General features: G+C 42.3%; 1 protein-coding gene across 1 annotated transcript; it reads right to left on the reverse strand.

Moving 5' to 3' along the window:
- Nucleotides 1-492: 492 nt before the first annotated feature.
- ndufs4 (NADH:ubiquinone oxidoreductase subunit S4) lies at nt 493-20642 on the reverse strand. The gene is made up of 5 exons (XM_036527318.1): nt 20531-20642; nt 16415-16499; nt 1942-2114; nt 896-969; nt 493-679 (listed from the first exon to the last, which is right to left on the reverse strand). The coding sequence occupies exons 1-5, from the start codon at nt 20611-20613 to the stop codon at nt 576-578; spliced, it is 519 nt and encodes a 172-aa protein (XP_036383211.1). The 5' UTR covers nt 20614-20642; the 3' UTR covers nt 493-575.
- Nucleotides 20643-22379: the final 1737 nt, after the last annotated feature.

Below are 22379 nucleotides of genomic sequence, written 5' to 3' on the forward strand. Positions count from 1 at the left end.
AGACGTCCAAGCGAATGAGTGCATGCTTACATTTATCAAAAAAGAATGTTAATTAGCTACAGAAATGATATAAATGACATAAATCAATATCGTCCATTTATTGTGCCTATGATTGTATTTTATCTAGTAATTCTGACAATTCTACAAGAGTGAATAAATGGAATTAAGTGGATAAAGGATTTTTATTTTATAATCAAACTTGAATACATTCTAATCCCCAAGACAACCATAACAGAGAAGTTCAACAGCATAAAAACTGGTTTAATGGTGGTTAAAGCTTTATGAAAATGCATAAATGAAAATTTCTCCTAGTTAGAGGCGGGAAATCCTTCTCATTATGATCTCTTGAAGGATGCAGCACTCTTTTGGTTTACAAAAGAGATTAAATTACACTGTGAAAGACTTTTATAATCTTCAATTACTTCCTTTGGATATTATAAAGCACACCCTAAATTATTTGCATTAAGGACAAGAAAGAAACGGTAAGGCGCGTTTAAGCAATTTTATTGAGACACTGTACATGTTGTAATGCATGTGCATAAATATCACTACATTTTAATCAGACTCAGGTCTGTTTACTTGCAGGACCGTCTTGTCCTTTTGTTCCATGAGAAGTTGGCCCCATAGGACTTGACTCTTGGCTTTGATGTCCTTTTATCTTGAATATCGTAACTCCAGCCTGCAAACGTGAAATAGATAAACAAAAGAAAAGGCAAGCTACTTGCAATGAATCAGCTCAACATGTAGCACTGTCAATGATATGACTGAAGGGGAAGTAAAATCTTATATCAGGATCAAAAAGTTTGTGATTTAGTTCAATATAATTGTACCCCCTATCAATACCGTGCTGGGTAGAGGGTACCGCTTTTAACTCCAGGTTCACTGAAAGGCTTACCGTTTTTCTCTGCAAAAGCAATGGCGTCCTCCTTTGAAGTGAAAGTGAGGACCATGTTGGACAAGGGATCAGCCCTAAAACAGTACAAGGAACAAATAAAAATGAAACACAGGAAATGGAAAACAGAATTCATATGATTTCTGATCTGTAAAATGATGAATTCTGCAGAAGGACAAAGCTCAAGTTTTGCAATGTTCTAGGTAATATTTCAGTTTGTATCTTTTCCATTCCATTAAAATGTACAAGACAAAATATATGAAATGTGGGGCCGTTTTGGTACAATGGTAACAAAAAAGAGTTTGCAGCTGATCATATTCTCTGGCTACTGTCTGGTCTAGTATAACAGCAGGATGAAATCTCATCTCAGCACAACCTAACTTTTTTGGAAGAAACTGGAATTTAGCCAGCAAGGTACTGTTCACTATTCATTAAGTGGTCAAATATATTGTTGTGACTTTACTAAAACAAAACTTCATTTACAGTTCCTTCCAAAATAATACATTTTCATATTTCATAGTCAGAAAATGTGTTGCAGTAATGTACTATAATAAGATGACAATGTGGAATTAAGTTACTTCATCATGTAACACACAGAAATTGTTAGCAATGTTACCAATTAAACTGCTAGCATTTAAAAAAATTAGCAATTAAACTTACAAAAGAAATTGAGAATACAATTGCGGATTCAATCATAAAATCAAAACTGGAAGTGTCTTGAATAAAGTATCTGCAGAAGCTGATGTAAAACTGTCCTCTGAGCAGAAGCCCTTTCAGACTTGGCGCTGAATGGGGATATGGGGGCAGGTGTTTATTCGGTTCTTCTAGCGTAACGTTACAGCTTGTGCTTAAACGGCCAAGCATGGCAGTTTGTCTTTCTCAAAGAGGCCTGAAGGAGTGGTGATGCTCGACATTTAATTATCAGGGATGAACCTCCACATCCCTTCTCATGACAGCAGAACAGCCAAACAGAAGAGTGAAAGCTAGACTGGCGAGTACACTGCGCTCGTCATGATGGCGGTGCATGAGGCGCGGAGAGGGGAACGTACGTAGAGGCCCAGCCCATCAGAGAGTTCTCCCAGCGCTCCCTGGTGTCGAAGTCTATCTTCCACTTGCGGGTGTTGTTCACCCCGGACTGCATGGCCGTACGGGCGGGCACGAAGATGCGCACTTTGCGGGTCTTAATGTGCTCCTCCGGCACGCCCGTCAAAGGAGCGATGTCCTGGAACGACAGGGAAAAAGACATAAATGAGCAGCAGGTTGAATTTATGGAAAGCCTGTCCTGAAATAACAGAGTTGGCAAAGGGGGACAGGTTCTCTCATCAAAATAAAATTTTATTCAGCAACACGAGGTGGTGACACCAAACCCCAGCTTTCGACATGCGCACATTCTCAAAATCTGGCATTCCAAATTCTCTGGGAACACGGGGTATTGTCAGATTTTGTGTTAGCCCTACAACTGAATCACAGCCTACCAAGAGATGCCCTCAAGCATTTCTAGAGAGGAAACAAACCAAATGGATGGTTATGAATGGAACCTGTAACACCCACCATGAGTGGACTTTTTAGAAAGCTAAACAGACACTCCACAGCCAGTTCAACTCTCCATCTCCTTGACACTTCACATCCAACCACCCGCTCAAAAGACAATTAGTCGTCTCTGAGCTTTCATGGCTGTGCTTCAGGGGATGGTCAAGTCAAAATACACTGAGATGTGCAGACTCGTTTGGGTGAGTTCACCGTGCTACAGCAAGTCAGAGACTCATTCTCTGTAACACGCCACCCAATACACCCAACAGAAGTGATGCGCATTAACTTGGTTCTTTGTCCAAGTTTCAAAAACTGCAGGGTCCATTTCTTTAAAAATGGGTAACTATCTACTAACTGCTGTACAGATTTTATTTAGCATGTTCATTTTTAAACCAACTTTAAATTATTCTCTCATATACAGTAGTGGCATGGGAAGTAAGCTAAATTTACCTACTGCTGATTTGAAATGTTGAGGCATTCCCCAGCACACATGAATGACTAACTCATGTTTCGAAAATCAAATACAACAAAACAAAGACTACAGACCAATAATGTTTTATTTACGGGAAACATTTCTGAAATATGACACCTCCACATACTTAAAAAAAATCCAACTTATACACCATTTCTCACTTTGACATTTAATGACTAAAACAAATTCTATATCTGGTAATTGTAAAAGACCCAAATTAAATGTCTGATAGGATTTATTTGACTTGGCAATTAACTTGGCTTTTTTTCCCCCCTCCCTCCAGTGAACTAATCCAAGGTGTGTCTGCAATATGCTGTAGGGGCTTGTCTATGGTTTAGAGTTCTGCACACGGTCTGTTCATTACACTGTATTCACCTAAAGCAATTCAGCAGACATATCCCCTTCTCCCTTTGACAGTCTTGTATATCTAAACCCTTCCCGGAAATATCCATTCTGTTCAAGTCGTAAGTGTGTTAACTACACAGGATAGTACTTTATCACAGTACAATGCCAACACTGTAGGATTATAGGCTTTGAAATATTAAAATTTTCTACAGGTATGCAGACCCAAATGACTTTAGACTACAGGTGAAACTACATTCCCTATCAATTTCACTTCTCAAAATCACTTGCAGAAGGCTGGCATTAAGAAAATACTGGTGTTTTTTTATATAATGAGTTGACCAGTTTTCAAAATATAAGATCTGTGGGTGAGCACATGCAGGTAATGCAATTTGGAGGAAGAAAGGTTGCTGACAGGCACGTAATATCCTTGATGCTTTGCCTATGTGGTGTCCATCTGCAATGGTCCATGCACCATGGAAGTGCCTTGCATTTGAGAAAAATCTGAACCAGATAACAGGTGGTCTAGAATGCTTTCATCACAATGCTAAAAAAAGCTACAGTTATGGGGACAACTGAAAAAGTGGTATTCTGAGACTTTATTTTTCTTGCTTGGCTACACTGGGTAACTGCAATAGCGTTTTTAATGTTTCCTTTTCCTCAACAGTTAAATGACACCAACAATTTACACCAAAGAGTAAATAGCTCCTGGCTACATGGAAATACCTTAATGATATTTTTCACTGTTCATTGGAAGTGGATCTGATGAAACTGCACCCAGAGTAGCAGGGGCAATGCTTATGCACATACAGTAGGAGAACACTACAGCAGAGCCCACAACAGGCCCAGGATAATGTTCCAAAAGGGAAGAAAGGCAAATCATGAAATTCCTGGTAACTATTGTGTGCTTGATGCCTGAAGGGTACAGAGGCGCAAATATTTGCTATTAAATGCAGTCTTCCATTTCTCTGTCTAGACAAGCTGAATCCTCACACTTTTAAAATGGATTGCATCAACTTGTCATCATTTCTCCGCTGAAGCTCAGCCAATGGTGAGTAAACCAGTCTTTGAGGTAACATTTCTGTGGCTGGGCACATAATTAATGCAGCCACATAATATTTAAAAAAGGTATCACAAATTTGTTTCAAAAAAATCTCATCATCTTTCTGATGGCAAGCCAACTTCTGTAGACAGCTCCAAGGCAAATTAACGAAACAACATGAATTGGAAGCCCATTTTCAACATGTATCCACCACATTTCATATAACACTATATGAAAAGGTTCATGAGCAGACTTGATATTCCTCCATACTTTAGACTGTAGTTGTCTGTATTTGGACCAACATGTCTGGAATTAACACTGCATACCAAATTTGCATATGATGAATCAATTTTTTATGAACGTAGTAATTAATACTTAAAGGAAAGAGAATGTTGTAATCTATTTTTCCCCCAAGGAACTATACTAGGCTCATGTTTTTATGTGAAGTATGTGGGGAAAAAGTCAAAGTCAAAACTGAATTATGAATCAACAGAATTATACTTCTATCTATTTTCAATGAGTTTAATAAAAAAGAAAACAAGGCGGCGAAACTGTGTCCGATATGTATGAATACATGTATATAAAAAACGTATGCAGGCTAATGGAACCCATTCAAGGACCTTTAGTGAACCTGGCGCAATTCTTCAGGGAATTAGCAAACAGGCGATGGGAAGTCGGCGACAAAACACAGACGAACCTCCCAGCTTGCAGCCGGCTGCCACCCAGGACTGGGAGACCGACTCCCACAAGCCGCTCTCCTTTCAACACAGGAATTTCACACATTTCAATGGCCATTACGACTTCAAAGAATCAAATTTTCATCATTGTCTCTCATCTGCCAGTCGATTTGTACAAAAGGGATCCTTTTGCTTGAACTCCACACAAAAGCCGGCTCGCCATCCCAGGCCCTGTAAGGTTTATCAGCCCTTCCTAAGGTGGCTACGCCACTTACAGAAAATTTGCGAAGAGCGCAGCACCTCGACTGAAACGCCGAGCTGTTTTTGTGGCCCCGCTCCGTTTAATTGCGTCCAAGGCCGCAGGCCTTTGTAAAATCACAAGAATAAACAAATACATCCAAAAACTCGGAGACTTAGTAATTGCTTCTGGTTGCCCTCCCTACTTAACCTTAACAATTCCCACTTGTCCCCGGTGAAGTCTCTTTCACTGAAAAGGAAACTGCCGGATTGTTCATGACACAATAATAGGTGCGCAGTGTGAAAGCAGGAAACAATGAGGCTGGCCTCTTTTTGATCCAAGCTGCTATTAAGGACCTAATGCTGGTGTATGTTTCACATCATAGATAAAACAAAATGGCTTCCAACATAAGACTTCGTTTCTGTATGACCAACAAGCACTATTTCGGACAAATTAGTTTGATGTAATTAAAAAACAGTCACACAGAGCGATAAGAAAAATCTATCTGATGAAGACCAGTGATTAACACTGGAAATACGATTAACCTATGTAACAAGATTTATTATGTAATGTTTATTAAGGTTTTTTCAAATGACCTTTCCAAAACTGAAATGACAAACAACAAACTGGCTCTAGAAAAGTTGGTTCTAAACTACCTAGCATTGATGCCACCTCATACTGACAACAGTATGAGGTGGCATACTGTTGTCAATACTCCTTAAAAATGCTGACTGAAAATGGGGTCCATAAATGTCACTTAATTACCTGTGTCAATAGCAGTGGTCTCTCTCTCCATGTGTTCTTAACTGTGTAGACACCTACAGTGCATATATCCAATTACACAAGGCTTAATCTATTCTAATTGAGGGTTTTTTTGAAGAGCCCAGAATATAATGCTTTTCAGTAATGCAGAGGGTAATGGCTTACATGGTGAGCAAATCAATGTTTGATTCACCAGTGGAAACACTACAAACCGTGGACAAACCTGTTGGTGAATACATTTTCTTCTATATACTCTTAACTGGATGGACAGAAAATGTCTGTGCTCTTTACACAAAGGTGTACTTGTTCTAAATTCAAGGCATTCTTAAGCAAAGATATTTCTTTAATAGACCAATAGATTCAAGGCCAATCCCAGATAGATTCCACATTACAATGCTCTGGCCATTATCAACATCCATTTCCCAAATCTGGAAGGAGTCCAATAAAATAATAAAATCCATCTACAAATTCAGGACTAATAACAGATTTCTGTGTATACTTATTATTGGATGGAGGCAAATCAATTACATCTGCAGACTCAATAGTTCTGGGGTCTCTTTGTGGTGCAAAGGAGAGATTGTGTGTGCTTTAAACAGACATTACATCATGATACATGGCAATTCCTGACCCACACTTGAGTTAATAATGCAAAATAATGTAAGTATACAATGGCCACACAATCCATGGTAAATGCATGGCCAATGACGATGTTCTGACACTCCAGATTTTGCTAACCATAAAAGCACCTAGGTGCTTTATGAGAAAAGGAGAAGTCAGAGAAAGTGCTTAGAAGGATGTTAGAAGGAAGGCATTTATAAACTTAAATTTAAAGGCAAATTTAACTGTTATAAGCTTGACTTCTGTGGGTGTCCATTTTAAAATATTATCTCATTTTTTTCCAGAACACTCCAAACTAATATTTCAAGTTCCAATCATGTCTAGATATACCTGGTAAGTGATGGCTGTACAGTAAAGTACACATAATTATTTCAGCAAACGTCCTAAGTGCTGTAATGAATGAGCAATTACAAAAGGCACACAATGCTGGTAAACATGTCCTGATCACGACGAAATCAAATACATCACACATTCCGTCCACTGTCCTACATATGGAGACTCCTACATAAAGTGTAGACTCTATGATATGCTTGCATACGTTAAGCAAAAAGGCTATCTGCACCGAGGTAGACACAATGGCCTAGAGAATGACAGCCACTGTGGCTGGGCTGTGGTGTTCCCAGGGAAATTAGGAAGGGAGATCACAAAGGGAAAACCCACACCGGGGACTCTCTTCTTCTTCCACGTACAGGAAGCAAAAGGAGAACTATGAAGTTTGACACTATTCACCGGCCTACAATACCTGCATATGTGGACAGAATGCCGGGCTTAAGAGTCGCGAGGAAAAAAACGGCACGCAAAGTCTCCGTCACGCCAAAGCGTGTCTATATTTCTGACACCTCTGGCCTTTCTGGAAATAAAGAGCAAGGCAGCCCCCTCGGATTTACAGACAGCAAGACCTACCGCATCTCCAAATATTCAGAGAGGCAGTCCTCACGGAAGCTGTGCCGTCGCTCAGGCCACAGCTGGCAGCAAAAACAAACACAGTTTGTTGCTAGCAAAACACGAGTTAAATACAAAAGTTAAGACATAACAAATCAACACTGCTTAAAAGAAAAAAGAAAAAAAACATAATGTTGTCTAGTGGCATCTGTGGCTTTGCAGTAGCAAACCTGCTCCTTTTTTATGTTTGAATGAAAACATAAATGTACTAAATTATCTAATTATCATCAGTTAATGCAATATTAATTAAGCTCACTATTTGCAGTGGGAGCGCACTTTTCTGGACCTAGACAGTGTAGCAAGTGGCAATTGTCACTGTTTTGTCAGAAAAACAGTCACAATGTATTCATCCCCATTGTCCATGCTGTCTGCCCCTCAGTCTTTTTCCACTTTTGTTTGTGAGTTTCCACCATGCCAGGAAGGGATGCAGTAGCCACACAGTTTGACCTACTGAGCCCTCCCAGAACCAAGGGCACTTGTATGGTAACACAACTGTTGCAGACAGACTTTAATTGGGGGAGGGGGGCAAGTAAGGAAACACATTGTCCCCCTGGAATGTCATCACTTGTGGTCGAGTCTGGAGAGAAAGCCAGTGAGGTCCAAGGACTACAAGTAGAGTTCGCTATGAGAAGTGTGCAAGTAGGTCATGCTACAAGTAGGTCATGCTACATGTAGACATCTGCGGTGACTACATAATCCCACCCAGATCATCACCCTCGGAACTCCGTGTCAACCGGTCCCTTGTGTACAACAAGCGGTGCATTGTTCCCGCGCGTCCGTGCCACGTTTGCTGACGTCCGTAAGGGTGGCCCGCAACAAAGCCTTTCTTCATCGCTAAAGAGGACTTGGCTGCATTGTTGGCTAGTCCACCTGACGCGCAGATTCCTGACACCGTTTCACTCCGCCGCACCGCCGAACACTGCTGAGTAACGGGCTTGCGTGCCAGTCATCTGACCTGAGAACAATTGACGGTCGCTGACGTCGCCTCCGCCTCGGCGACGCATCCGCGAGTCGCGGTCTTCCAGGCCGCTGCCCGCCGTCGATGCGGCTGTGTTCGGCCGCGCCGTTTTTGCCAGGTCAGAAATTTCTGCCTGTAATGCCCCGTGAGTAAGCTGACTCTGTCAGGCGTTCCACGGCGAGGCCAACGGGTTCCTTTCTGCTTTTTTCCCCCCTTCTTCATTTTCGCCAGGCTTCACATTCAGCCAGCTAAATCATCTCATCATCTGTGCCCAATCACCACTCTAACTAATGAGGTGGCATACTGCTTACACAATAGTCATTCAAGTGTACCACAGTCGGTCATGTTCCAACTTTTGTCCAGACCCTTTAGTCAAAATCCATTTTGTGTTCTTTATTTGTGCGTGTCGGTTTTCAAGAACAGTGTGATCAGTTACTTTTTATGCTCAGTCTAAAGAAAATAAATAAAAATCACCCCCAATTGCCTTGTAACAGAGTCTGGCTAGGCCAATGTCAGCACTGACCTATAACTGCTGCTCCATAACAGAGTCCTAAATAAAACAACTGAGACACAGCCTTCCATAAGATTTGTGTGTTATTCATTTTCTTTTGCCGTATGGGCACATATTCCACAGAATATAAAAGTCAACGACTCAACTGTCAAAAATGTGGGGCCTGCTATCTGTTTGCCTTGTTCTTTCCCATTGGTTCCTAGAAGTTTCTTTTTCCCAGTCCACAGGAGAGCCTTACACAGTTTGGACTGATTCACAGGTGAACATTTCCTTTTCCCATAAGTTACTGACTTACGATTTCTACAGCTGCCCTTCCAGGACAGTGCCTGTGATTAACCACTCCCTGACAAGAGCACAAATATTCTTTCTGATAGCAATAGCAGGTTTGGTGCTGAGGTTATAAAAATGGGGGATGTAGGGGGGGGCTTGTATAAACCCTAAAGTGAACGACAAAAGACATGGTTTCTGAACCTCACTGAAGAAAAAAAAAAAACATTCACTCAAGGTCATTTGTGTATTTGCTGGAGTGGTTTCCAGAACATTACTGACCAACATTCTTACTTGCATTCTTTCTCATGGTCTCACCCCATCAGTAGAAATGCCAGAGGGGGAAAAAAAACACAGTGAACCAGGAATAAAACAATCCATCACTGCAAAATTATACTCCACTTCAGGTTTGCGGGGTAAAATTTACTTTGTGTTACATCTTCACATCCCAATGAAAATATCATCTGTCAGTATCAGGCGTGTGCTCCTTTGGCAATACATTTCAAAAGCAGTTGATGTTTGAGGGTCCCTGCTGTGCAGTGCAAAAAAAAAAAATGTGGACTTGAAAAGTAATTAACAGATGGAACTACTGTCATCTGCCCTGCACACATGCAGATCCACTTACTGTATGGAGTTGTGGACAAAGCTAATACATCCAACCCATCCGTTTAATACTCCGTTTTCTTTCCAAAGGGAGATTTAAAACCTCTGTGGTACACTCTACCGTTTGACAGCACCGAACATTGTTTTAAAGCTTCAAATGCTTTAGTAGTTTAATGGCAAAATTCGATATACATTTTCTAGAAGTTAAACAAGACAAAACAAAAACAAAAAAAAAACCCGTGGGCTAACTCCTCTCAATGGAGTTTAATTTAATTACTTCACAAAGCCATTACAATTGGCCACTGTAAAACGTCCAATCAGACCTCAATAAGAAACACTTCATTCAAAAAGAAAAAAAAAAAAGAATGAACTGCGCATTAACAGCTACAGGCCCTCTCTGTGCAAAGAAACAAGTTTAATGCACTGCTGAAGAAAACAACTTTTATCGCAACCGCCAATGTCGCCAGACGCGTGACGTGATGTCTGTGGCTCTGACTTGTGTTTGCCGGGAAACAACTAACAGCGCTAGCAGTGGAAGCTCAAGCTGCTGTTTGTAATGTCTGACAAAATATCTGCACAGCACCAATGAACTCCTCTATCTGAATTACTGGTACCTCCTGGGAGAGGACAAAAAAAAAGGTGGCTTTCCATGTTTCACCCTCCCAGTGTTTTCAACGTTACCTGCGCATGTGTGTTTTTGTTTCGGGTACTAAGACTGATGTCAGAATGTTCCAAAGGAAGATGGGAGTGTGTTCAGCTCTCCTGAGTGTGATGTGTGTCTGTGACAGGGCGTGGGAGGGGGTGATGGCCTAGGAAGCGTCTCAGCCTTAATTCTCACGCTGGGGTGTGGAGGCTAGCCACTCTCCGGACCGTCGGGGAGATACGACCTCTCTTTGATCCATCCTATTTGCACGCCCAGTGACCGGAGCTGCCCGACTGTGGCCTGAATGGCCAAATTGATTCCCCGAAGAGCGCTTCTCCGAATCAATACAACCGACCATTGTTGACAAATCGCCGTTTCAAAGCGGAAGCTGATTCCTTGAACAGTGTTTCTCCAAATGTGCAGTATTTTTTTCCAAGAGGAGCCTATTAAAAGAAAAAGAAAAAAAAAACTTGGCTAACTCTCAAATTACATTTGATACAATTAGAGGTGTACCAAACTGTACACAAATTATAAAAAAAACCCTTCAGTTCAATAACAGCAGACTGCACTCTGTCCATTTGGCAGGTGAGCAATGGTGAAAAACCCACGTGTTAAACTCGTGCAGCGCTTCTCGGGGTGTCTGGAGAGTGAACGTGTCTGCACTCTGGAGCCTGAAGCCAAGTTTACACCTGCTTCCTCCAGGTGTTAAAACACACATGCAATGCCTCTCCTGTAACTGCATCCAGTCCAGATGAATTGTGCTGGTATTTCTTGTGTATGTACTTGCATGATGTCCTCCCAATAGTTTGTGCTTTTGTGTCCAAACTCTCCAAAATACATAGATAATACTCCCCAGACTCCCCATAAAATACATTATGTATGCATTAAGGCTAATCCGCGAAAATCGTCGTCCCACGCTTTTCTCACATGTAATGCATGCTAGCTCCCGTACGCCTGTTTAGTAAACACACGTAGGTGCTTTTGTGGGTATCAAATCCCCTGCAAATGTGTAGTAAATCTGCCTCTAAGTCACTTTTTGACTGTTGTGAAACAATGGCTGGTTAATCAATCAGAGGGAACCCTGAAACACAGCTCACCTCGCCTAACTCACCATTTGGCAGCGAGTTCGCACTGAACGACAGACACAGCACTGTACACCAGGAATCGAATGTCATGTTGAAATACATGCACATGCCCATCTGGAGAAAACCTCAGCCTTTCAGTGGGGGGCTGATTTAGAATAAGCTATTAAGAAAATAAAGGAAAAAGAAACCGAAAGATATACAACTGCTTAAACATGCCCAACCTGCAGCCATTTGAAAAATCAAAACATCCCTACTCTGTTACCACAAATTGAAAACGAGCCGAGTGACAGAAAAATCACATTTGTGAGGACAGCTGTACACAACTGATATTATAAGATCAACAGTAAATACATTCAAACAACATTTGTGCACCACTGCTGCAATAATTACATGCACCAGAAATACGCATTTACACTTTTTTGATATTGTTATGCTTCCAATTATTGGCTGCTCGCTTTAAAATGAACCAATTCTCTCTGCGTACATACGTGGAGCACACCACACCCCACCCCACCCCACCCCACCCGCATTCTCAAAAGTAAAACACTACCATAAGGCAGACCACAATGTTAACTGTTTTCACCAATTCATTACTCGTTAAGGAAGCTAAAGCCTTATATAAAGCATATTGTGTTGGGGGTGCGGCAGGGTAAAATGGGATCCTGGGGGAAAATCCTCCAAAGTCCCTGCAACCCGTCCTGGGCGCACCACTCTGAATGGATACGCCTCTTTCTTCGGCCTTACAAAAGGGCCGGCACTGAAGGACTCTTTAAAGGTTACTTTCTCTTGAGTGCTAAGTAAATGAAATACTATTTAGTGGATAACGCATAAAGGCTCTTGTCTTGCCTCTTCAAAGAGGCATATCCTCTGACCCAGTGCTCCAGACTGAAGCCTTGAAATTTTTTGCACAAGAATGCCGAGTGAGGGACGACCAGACAAAACAGACACTTGAGGTGTGTGTGTGTGTGTGTGTGTGTGCGTGTGTGTGCGCGCATGTGTTTGTGGGTAGGTGGGAGGGAGGGGGCAGAGAGGGGAGGGTAGACACAGCCCTGTTTCCTGGCTCCTCCTCCCTGCCGACCCAGCCAGGAGAGTTCACACCATGGTAGACCTCATTAGCTTCTCCCACTCAGACGCCCTTGATGACGGTCTTTTCGCTATTTGCGTTTCTACCCCGACCCTCTCCCCACACGCAGATTTCACTGGGAGAAGAACAGGAAACAAGCCCACACTACCTGCTCATTAAGCTGCACTAGGTCGAAAGCAACGATCCAACGAGCATTTAGCCAAAGTAGCATCAAGGTTTTCATGCACCACTTAATTTAAACTAAGCTCATTTCTGCTTATGTTTAACAATGTAAGCCTTACGATGTTTCTTCAAATCAGTCGTTGTTTTGGGAGTTCATTTACACTGTGGGCCCGACTCTGGGTCTGCCACACTAAGACCTCCATTCAGTCTAATTGCAATGATCTTTGTCCTGAACTTTGAATAATTCATTTAAAGGCGACTCTTCTCATCTGTCATGAGTGCCTGAAGACTGAAGAGTGAAACGCTGGCAAACGTGCCGGCCACAGTTCAGGAAAAAGTGCGCTGCTATCAGATTTTACAGGGGGTAAGGCTTTTAAACACAGCCTTCGCTTCCAGACTGGCATAACCAGATTATTTGCCTTCGCAATGGCAAGTATTGTGCTGATAATGAGATAAAACAGCACTGAACAGACGGGGCACACACTGCATGCCAAAACGGCAAGCGGGCACAAAGGGACTGTTGAATACCTGTTCAATACATCCACCCCCCCCCCCCAACCCCCACCCCCACCCTTTTCTTCAAACTCGTTAAAATGTAAGTGCTTTCTGACAAGCTCCATAAAAAACCTTCACAAGCAGTAAAGATCGCTGTGTTTTCTTTATTCGCCCATCCGCGTTGCTTGGAAAAGTGCCCCTCCCTTCCGGCTAACTGGGTAACCAGCCGCCCGCCAACATTCCATGTAGCACTCCGCACCGCCGGCCTGGGCTGCCAGGCTTTCGAGCGGCCCAGCAGGCTTAATCAAACAGTAATTACTGACGAGAGCAGGCCGGGACAGGCTGCGGAGGGAGAACCCGGGGACTGAGCCTCGGTGACGCACTTCTTTAATTGCGACCGTCGTGATTCGCCGCGGCGCTGTTCCGTCCGGCTGCGGCGCACACGCGGGCACTCGGTGCGCTCTGACCGGCACTCCTCTGAGACGTGGATAACGTACTTCTTTTTGTTTCTGTTCAAATTATGCTTGCTACTCTGTAACTCGCAGGAGAGTGGTTAAGGTTTACCGACTTTACCCACAGACAGAGAAGAGGAGGGGGGGAGGGACAAAAAACCTTTTCTTCAGACAGTTGCCTTACTGGAACTGTCAAATGAAAGAGAAAACAGAAAAGGAAAACCCACATGGCAGCTCTCAAGGGGTGGCAACTGAAAGAGGTTTCACCTTACCTGTGTGATTAGTTGAGACAGACATAATCAGACGTTATCTATTGACCTGCCTCTAGTGCAACAGCACAGTAATAGCAGATCTATTATAAGCTTGCCCTCACAGCACATATCATTCTGATAAATAATTTTTAACATCTAATATTTTCCATTTCTGAGTATACCCTCAAAAATGTGCACTTCATTACATACAATTACTGGCTCTTCAGATGATGTTCCACTTGAAAGCTCTCCATTTTGGAGAAGAGAAGATGTGCCAAAGGTGGTGGCTGCTAATCAATGCCTACTCCAATCTGCTACTACTAATCAATGCCTACTCCACTCTGCTACTACTAACCAATACCTACTCCACTCTGCTACTACTAATCAATGCCTACTCCACTCTGCTACTACTAATCAATGCCTACTCCACTCTGCTACTACTAATCAATACCTTCTCCACTCTGCTACTACTAATCAATACCTTCTCCACTCTGCTACTACTAATCAATGCCTACTCCACTCCACTTCCCTACTGCCATATACCTCCATCCATGCCAGTGACACTCCCTACATGTATACCGGCAGGGACCATTTCCATTGTTCGGATAACTGTGCTGCAACAGCCTGAGCCCAAGCCCGAGCTGAACTGTGGAGACTCAGGGTGGTGGAGCACATTTATCAGCTCGTGTTCACTTAAAGGTTTTACAGCCACCACACCATCCTTACCATTTTACAATTCCAATAACAGAGTTTGCAACACTGCCTTTTTCTGCTTGAAATGGCCATAGGCCGATGAAAGCGATTGCCACAAATTTTTGTGGACGCTGACAACTTGTTGACCATGATGGGGGTTCCATGTGGTTTCCACGGAGAACACAGTGGTGCCTTTTTTGTCAATGTGCCGCAGTGAAACAAAGAGAGGAGGGCCCCTGCTGCGCTCTATAGCCGGCCAAACACAGCCAAGTTTCCCTGGGCCTGCTTTTCATTTCATTTTGAAACCAGATATTGTGAAACCTAAGTATTTTCTGTGAGTTCCAACAAAACACCTGCTGTTTGCCTAGTACACACTGGGATTTAGCCTTACATATGAAACTTACCAAAAACAAAATGTTCTGCTCTTTTTCACATTATAGAATGTGCAGTGGACTATGCTGTGTAAGCAAACGCAAGCAAAAGCTGTAAAGGTACACAACTTGAGTACACTTGAGTTCACCATAATGCTTCTACCGCTGTCTACGAGGTAGGTGTTTCCTAGGCCACATTATCGAACGTTAAAGCTGATCTTCTTATGGTACTAGTCTTGAGCAGCACAAGAAGCCTAACCACCCAGGTGTGTGGGGTTTACAATATACATCACTCTGCTTAGTCACACTAATACATGCAGAGAGTCACACTACTGTGAACCTGAGTGTGCATGGAGTGCACTGGGAGATTTAGTGTAATGTCTTCTGAGTGACTGCTACGGAAACAACCCGCACTGGCACAGTCTGCATGTATAACTGTCCACTGCATGGGCAGGGGAAATTTCCCTGTCTGGTTTAAGTGCAACTTCGAATTGCGAGGAAGCCTCTCTGCTGTGGCGGACCGTTCTGGAAAGGCCTCCGTCGCAGCAGTCAGCCGGCATCTGCTTTCTCCCCATTCTCCTCCTCCTCCTCCTCTTCTTCTTTTTCTCTTTCCACCCCTTTTCCTCTATTTTTCTGCTTTACTTGGCAGTGACCCCTGCTGGGAGCTGCAAGCGTGCAGCGGGGGGGGGGGGCTCGTCTGCCAGCTCTGCCAGCCTGTGGCCGTGCCACTGCCCACCCATCCTCCCCCCACACACACAGACACAGACACCCATCTCCCCTCTCTCTCACCACCCTGCTATCTAGACGAGCTTTTGCGTCCTGGCAGCCACGCCTGGCCCACAGGGCTAGTCCAGCCTTGATGAGGGCCAGCCCTTTATCAGAGAGCTCGCAGACATGTTATCAAGTGGATTCTTATGGTTATTAACTCCTTTGTTCTACAAGAAATCAGTTTGGTCGCACTTGAAAGAGGTTTAATTTTGAATGTTTTGCATTACCCCTTATCTCCAAAAGATTAGAAGGAGTATTATAACAAAGCAAAACAAAATAACAAAAAAAAAACTTGTACCTTTTGAAATGCTGTTGCATCCTTTTGATCTGTGACTAAGCAATCATGAAATCTTTGCCTTGGCATACGAATGCGACCATTTATGACTTCGGCAGGTTGCGAGACTGCATTGCGCTAAATGGACTGAATGTTGATGAACTGCAGATATCACCTGGCAAACTGTGCGCGTGCGTGTCTGCATTCACGCTATTCGTCATGAGCGCGGAGGAGGCCCGGCAGCGGCCGGCGCGGCGCGCCCCGGCGTTGAGGTCCACTCACCAGCTTCTCATCCACCGTGATGAGCTGCGAGTCCTGGCCCTGGCCCTGGCCCTGCGCCAGCTGCCATCCCGATGTGCTCACTGACCTGCAAGACAAGGAAGTGGGAGGAGTGCTTCATACGCCTGTGCCAGGGGGTGCGAGACAGCGGGCCTTACGTAAACAGTCTGCCGAAACAAACTGTCCTGAAGGAAAGGGAGGAACAAGAACAAAGGCGAGAGGGGGACAAGGCAGATCTCTTCCCCCCCCATTAGTTCTGTCTGCCGAGCGCCTGGACAGGATCCATCCACCAGTTAACGGCAGACTGCGCCGCAAGCATGCCTGCCAGCCCGCTGTCACCGGCCCCAGGCCGGGAGGGGGGGAGGGGGCTTCGGTGGCAGAGACTGTGCAGCTCTGTACTGATGTACAGTAGCGGACTTGTCGCAAACAGTAAATAATGCACCCTGCTGCGGCCAGGAGAACTTTCTCTGACCCTTCTGCATTCACGGTGTGTCATTAGAGGGCAACGTTCCAGCAGCAAGGGAGAAGGGGGGGGGGGGGGGACTAAAAATGATGGATCAGCACTTTCTGTACTGTGACACAGGCCATCCTCAGAGCGCTCTCAGTGCGGGAGAACGCTGCAGGCCTCTTCGCAGACAATAGGAGCTACGGTGCAGTGCCACGGGGCCAGTTCGTTTGTGCCACCGTAACAATTATTTGAATATAAAACATGCAAAGATCAGAGGGCTGCCAGTGCCGAGAAACGAGAGGCCCCTGCTTGCTAAATTGTTCGGCCTGATGTTAGCGAGACACGGCCACAGAAATGCCATCGCGGCTTCGCTCTGCACAAACACAACAATAATTTCCATCTGTTGTTTTGATTTTTGAAATCTGAAAAATACTCTATAATGTGCGTCATTTGTTGACAAAACTCAAAAGGCCACCCCATCCACCAGGACACACCAAGAGCCTTTAAAGGCCTGTTCATGGTAACTCCACTGATGGTAACTAAACTGTCTCTCAGTTTATTGGAACAAATTAGCATTTTATCTCAGCTTACTGGAGCAAATTAGCATTTTAATGTTTTGTATCTTTCAAGACAATTTAAATCTATCCACACAGTCCTGACAGCTCCTCCTGTGCAAAAAGAACAAAATTATTTCCCCAGCAGCATAAAATTGATTTTTTTTTTTCAAAAAAATACTTCATCATGGCTTTCTTTTGTATTTGAAAAGCACAAACACATAATGTGTTATAGCCATTAACACGTTCTTCAACTTCTGGGAAAACTCCTGTTTGAACATTTTTTGCATTACTTCTTGTGTAACACTGAGGTTCCAATCAGGTCTACCACGGCCTTTGTGATTCTTTTCATTTGCATTATGTTGTATAAAAATGGGGTCTCAGTGATGGTCCATCACTGACTGCAACAGATAACTTTTGCATAATGTTTCAGGCAGGGGTTTAAGTCATGTCCACCAACCTCTCTTTCTTCCAAATGTGTCAATACAATACAATTTCTCAACAAAATACAGAAGCCACGATTTAAGGGCTTTATGTGCACCTCAATACAGCGCTGTTGCGTTTTCTGCTTCAATTCAGTTCACTTCCCAGTGCCTAGACTCTCCCCCCTGCCCAAATACAGTTTTATTCATGCCCTATGTGTCTTTAGGATCTCTGATTGGCTCCCAGATGCTGGACGATTCTTGAGGATTCTAAGTGTCCTGTCAAGATGTAAACTGGCCTTAGTACAACAGGTCATTACTGCATCTTGTGTAGATAAAACATGTCTCTCTTAAAGGATTCTCAGGTGGAAAAAAAATACAAAAATACTATTTTGCATGCTCATAAATAAATTTTGTGATACAGTTAAGAAATGTTGTAGATGTTCACATCTCCACATTACACATGTAGGCCTAAGTACCAGCCCTCAAGCAAATCTATGATGGATGAAACATTTTACTTACTGCAGGCTTTTGCATGAAATACACATTTTAAAAAGCACAAAAAGTGACCGTGTGTCAAAGTTTGCAGAAAATGTATGACAATTATGATACAGACAAACTATGTTTAGACACACAAATAATTTAGGGTTCAAAACTTCACCTCATGAGCAAGGCAGTGGAATGGAATCAGCTTTGGGATTGGATTCGAGAGACCGAAAGAGGCCCTGCGTCAGCAGACCTAAGGTTTTGAGGCCTCCATCCAACTCTTCCTTGACCTCCCTGAACACGTGCTTGTGTGGATAAACCCAAACTATTGAGCAGCCCAATTCAACTAACAGATGCAACGATGAATACAGCACTGGGGGACAGTGTAGTTCCAGGAGTGGAGTTTTCTTACTCCTTCACTATATGTGGCTCATCAACATGATCTTATAAGAACAAGTGCCAAATGAATAACAACCTTGCCAGACCAAATAGCCAACATAAGACCCTGAAAAGCGTCACAAATAGCTTTGATGTGTCTGTGCAGTCACTTTCCCAGGCTCTAATGGAGAACAGGAAGCGCGTGAGGTAATTAAATAGAATCAACTTCAACGTCATCCTGGCATGGACTGCTTGTCGAGGTGTACATTCCTTCTCCTAAAAATGACATTGACATCACTGGCCAACGAGGACATCTCCATGCACTGAGAAACCAGAACCTTTCCGGAATACGGTTAGCGCACCACGAGTATATCAAATCACGACAAGTACAGCTTTACTGTTTTGATTTTAATCAGGCTGTTCTCCCATCAATTGCCCGTAGCTTTCCATCACTGACAGACCTTCCCATTAAGGCCCATAATGCATGAACCAACACTAACTACCTAGTTTGTGTGTGCTTGATAGTGTCCTCGTTTGTGTGATTTTTCATGCTGCTATGCTGGATGCAATTTGTGCTTGACTTTGTAACTTTAGCAGTTACTCTGGATAAGTGTCTGCTGGATGTCAAAAATGTAAATGTACTCACATCTTGTAAGTTGGTCTGGATAAGAGCATCTGCTAAATGTCAAAATATATTTTAATAAGAAAAGATTTTAAAATTTCAAAGCCATGCTCATGGAAACAGAAGTTATGGGTATTTATAATAGATACAACAAAAACATCACTTAAAAAACTTTCATCTTAAAAGTGCACATGAGAATTAAGATTTTAGGTGTTCCTCAAGTCAAACTTAGTCAAGTCCGACCTCTTTCTGCTTTACAAATAAGATATACCTCGATATAACGTTACTTAGCTAACGTTACTATACGACAGACATTACACTGGCAGTATCTTTACAAAGCAATGCAATGTGGAGAGGTTTAAATTAAGGCTTTGACTAGCTCCTTTAGTTAAATAACTATTATTCCAACGTCTTGTTTCACTGGACTCCTCGACCAGAAAATGTAAACATTTTATTTTAACACAATTAACTAACTAGCTAGTCAGCCAGCTACAGCAATTACCAAACAAGCAATTACAGCACTGAAACATCACTGCATCTACAACGGCAACTAACGCATAGTATATCCATTAATAGCTACTAGTCCATTATCCTACAGTTGACTAGTTATCTTGAACTCCAACAGAACTAGCAAATACTGTTGGCCATCTGTTGAGATGATGAACTGAACTAAGATAAAGCTAGCTAGCTAACTAACCAAGTTACCGCGATACAACGCTACAGTGTGAACACAGCCATGTTATGAACGACAATTCGGTTAATTTAGACAACTTTAGAAATCCGTCTGGCTAGATAAATGAACAGTATCTTGTTTACTTAGCTAGCTAACTAAACAACCTAATCCCAGCTAGCTAATCATGCTGAGGTCGTAACAAGGACAGTGCTGTCAAGCTCTTTCGAGCCAGCTAGCCAAATGGCTATCTACATTCAGTTATTGTGTTCTGCTGTCTTGTAGAGGTACATATAACCTTGGACCTGAAAAGGTATCAGCATTTTAAAATTGATTTTGGATGTTCAATCGAACAGCCAAGTTACTAGCATGCTAGCTGACTATCAAGCTACTGCAGTAGTCTAACGTTAGTCATTTATTGATGAGGCCTAGCTAGCAAGCTGAATCAAGAACCTGTGTAAATGCCAGCAAAATCGTATCTTAATAGCCATATTCTTCATGATCAAACATAAATCTCGATTAAGTAAAATGAGGGTTACCTGATAGGATTCAGGAATAATTTTGTTGCTGCATTTACCAAAGACACCCGCTTCAAAGCCAAGAGTGACATTGAAGACGCCATATTACCCAAAATAAAAAAGGAAATTCTACGGCGACCGGAAAGGTCCAAAATATCTCTTGCGCCGGATGTTATGCGTTACGGCAACTAGGTCTCCACGGGCCAAAACATTGTTATTCGTCACTGGAATTGTTAGTCGTCATGATGTATCTGTTTCATCCTCTGAGGACGTTATGAAACATTGAAGCTGGATATTGAATGACGTCCTGTGAGCTTTTCTTCCCTGTTGGTTTTCCACAACAGCCATGATATGTGCTCGATGATTATCGCATGGCTAGGCTTTCACAACTTAAATGTCTTCAATTTATGAACTCAAGGGCACCTGTCAGGTAGGGGTGGTGTGAAACACTGTGAATACCACTAATGTTCCATCAGATATGGAAATGATATCCACTTATCTACTTGGTGAGTCACTGTTATATATTGAATCTGAAGTATCCTTCTCTTTTGCAGCATTTATCATATTAAGTGTATAGTTTGTGCTGTCTTTAGCTTCTCTGTTGTTTTATCTTGACTAGAACATAAAAATCTACAGTTGTGATGCAACTATAGCTATCAAAGGCCATCATGCATGTACAAGCACCCTGATAATTTCATGGCACTGCTGAATTAACCTTTTGAATCAGGTGGTGGTGGTGAATGACCTAATCAGATAGTTCATTAATATGAAACCAGTTATTTATGCACTTCACGTAGCAATAATGGACTCAAGTCCCCTCATGTTGTGAATATGCGCTTAAAAGTGAAAACAGCTTTAAAATCGTGCTCAGCATCATGATGCATTATGCTACTACTCCTCAACTTACTACTGTACTACTGTACAAGATATACTTACTATGCTATTATACTATGCTTAATACTATAATACCATTATTGTTAATGTTTGACATAAAATACAGTAAAAATCAAACCCAAATTGTAAGGGAAAAATCATTTTATTTTTTTCACTCTTCATATCTGTACAAATACCATCATACGTTTTATATACATTTGACATTTACATAAAAAAATACAAAACTATATATCTTTAAACTGCTTTTTGTGATTTATCTTGTGATGTTTTAAAATAAAAATGCATATTGAAAACAATGTGAGAAAAGCAAAGTGATAAAGTCTGATATATTGTTACTTGATGTTGTATACCCTCTTGATCGATGAACTCTGCAAGAGCTATATGGAGCAGGACACTGGACACGATGAAAACTTGCATTGGAAAAAAAAGGCAGACAAACTTTAATGGCACAACTTTGACAGAATCAAGTATCTTCCCAAATCCATTGATATTCGAATATGGAAAACATTTAAAAATACTGCTACTGAATACTGCTACTGTGTCTGCATTATTTCTCTGTCCTCCAGACATGCACAAAAATGTTGGCTTATTTTTAGAAAAGAAAAAAATGGCTCATTCTTTAATATTACTGTGCTGCACCATATAAAGTACTTTTGCAGAACCATTGAGATAATCCCTTTGGTCAGTTGTAATGCATTGTAAACAAAACCAGAGACATTTATGTACAATATTGAATGACAGATCCCCCAATAAATAAACACACAGGCTAACATGCATTTATGTGTAAAATAAACATCTGAGATATAGAGAATGACAGCAATAAGCAGTTTTTTTTTACAGCTCACGGAATGCAATTTACAGCTTGCAGAAGATTTATACTTTACATGGCAGCATTGTACCACACAATAAATAACACTGCTTCTCTTTGGACAAATATATTTCTTCATAATAAAAAAGAAAGGAAACGACAATGAAA

The sequence above is a fragment of the Megalops cyprinoides genome, chromosome 4, assembly GCF_013368585.1.
Source record: "Megalops cyprinoides isolate fMegCyp1 chromosome 4, fMegCyp1.pri, whole genome shotgun sequence".
In the NCBI taxonomy this organism is placed as follows: domain Eukaryota; kingdom Metazoa; phylum Chordata; class Actinopteri; order Elopiformes; family Megalopidae; genus Megalops; species Megalops cyprinoides.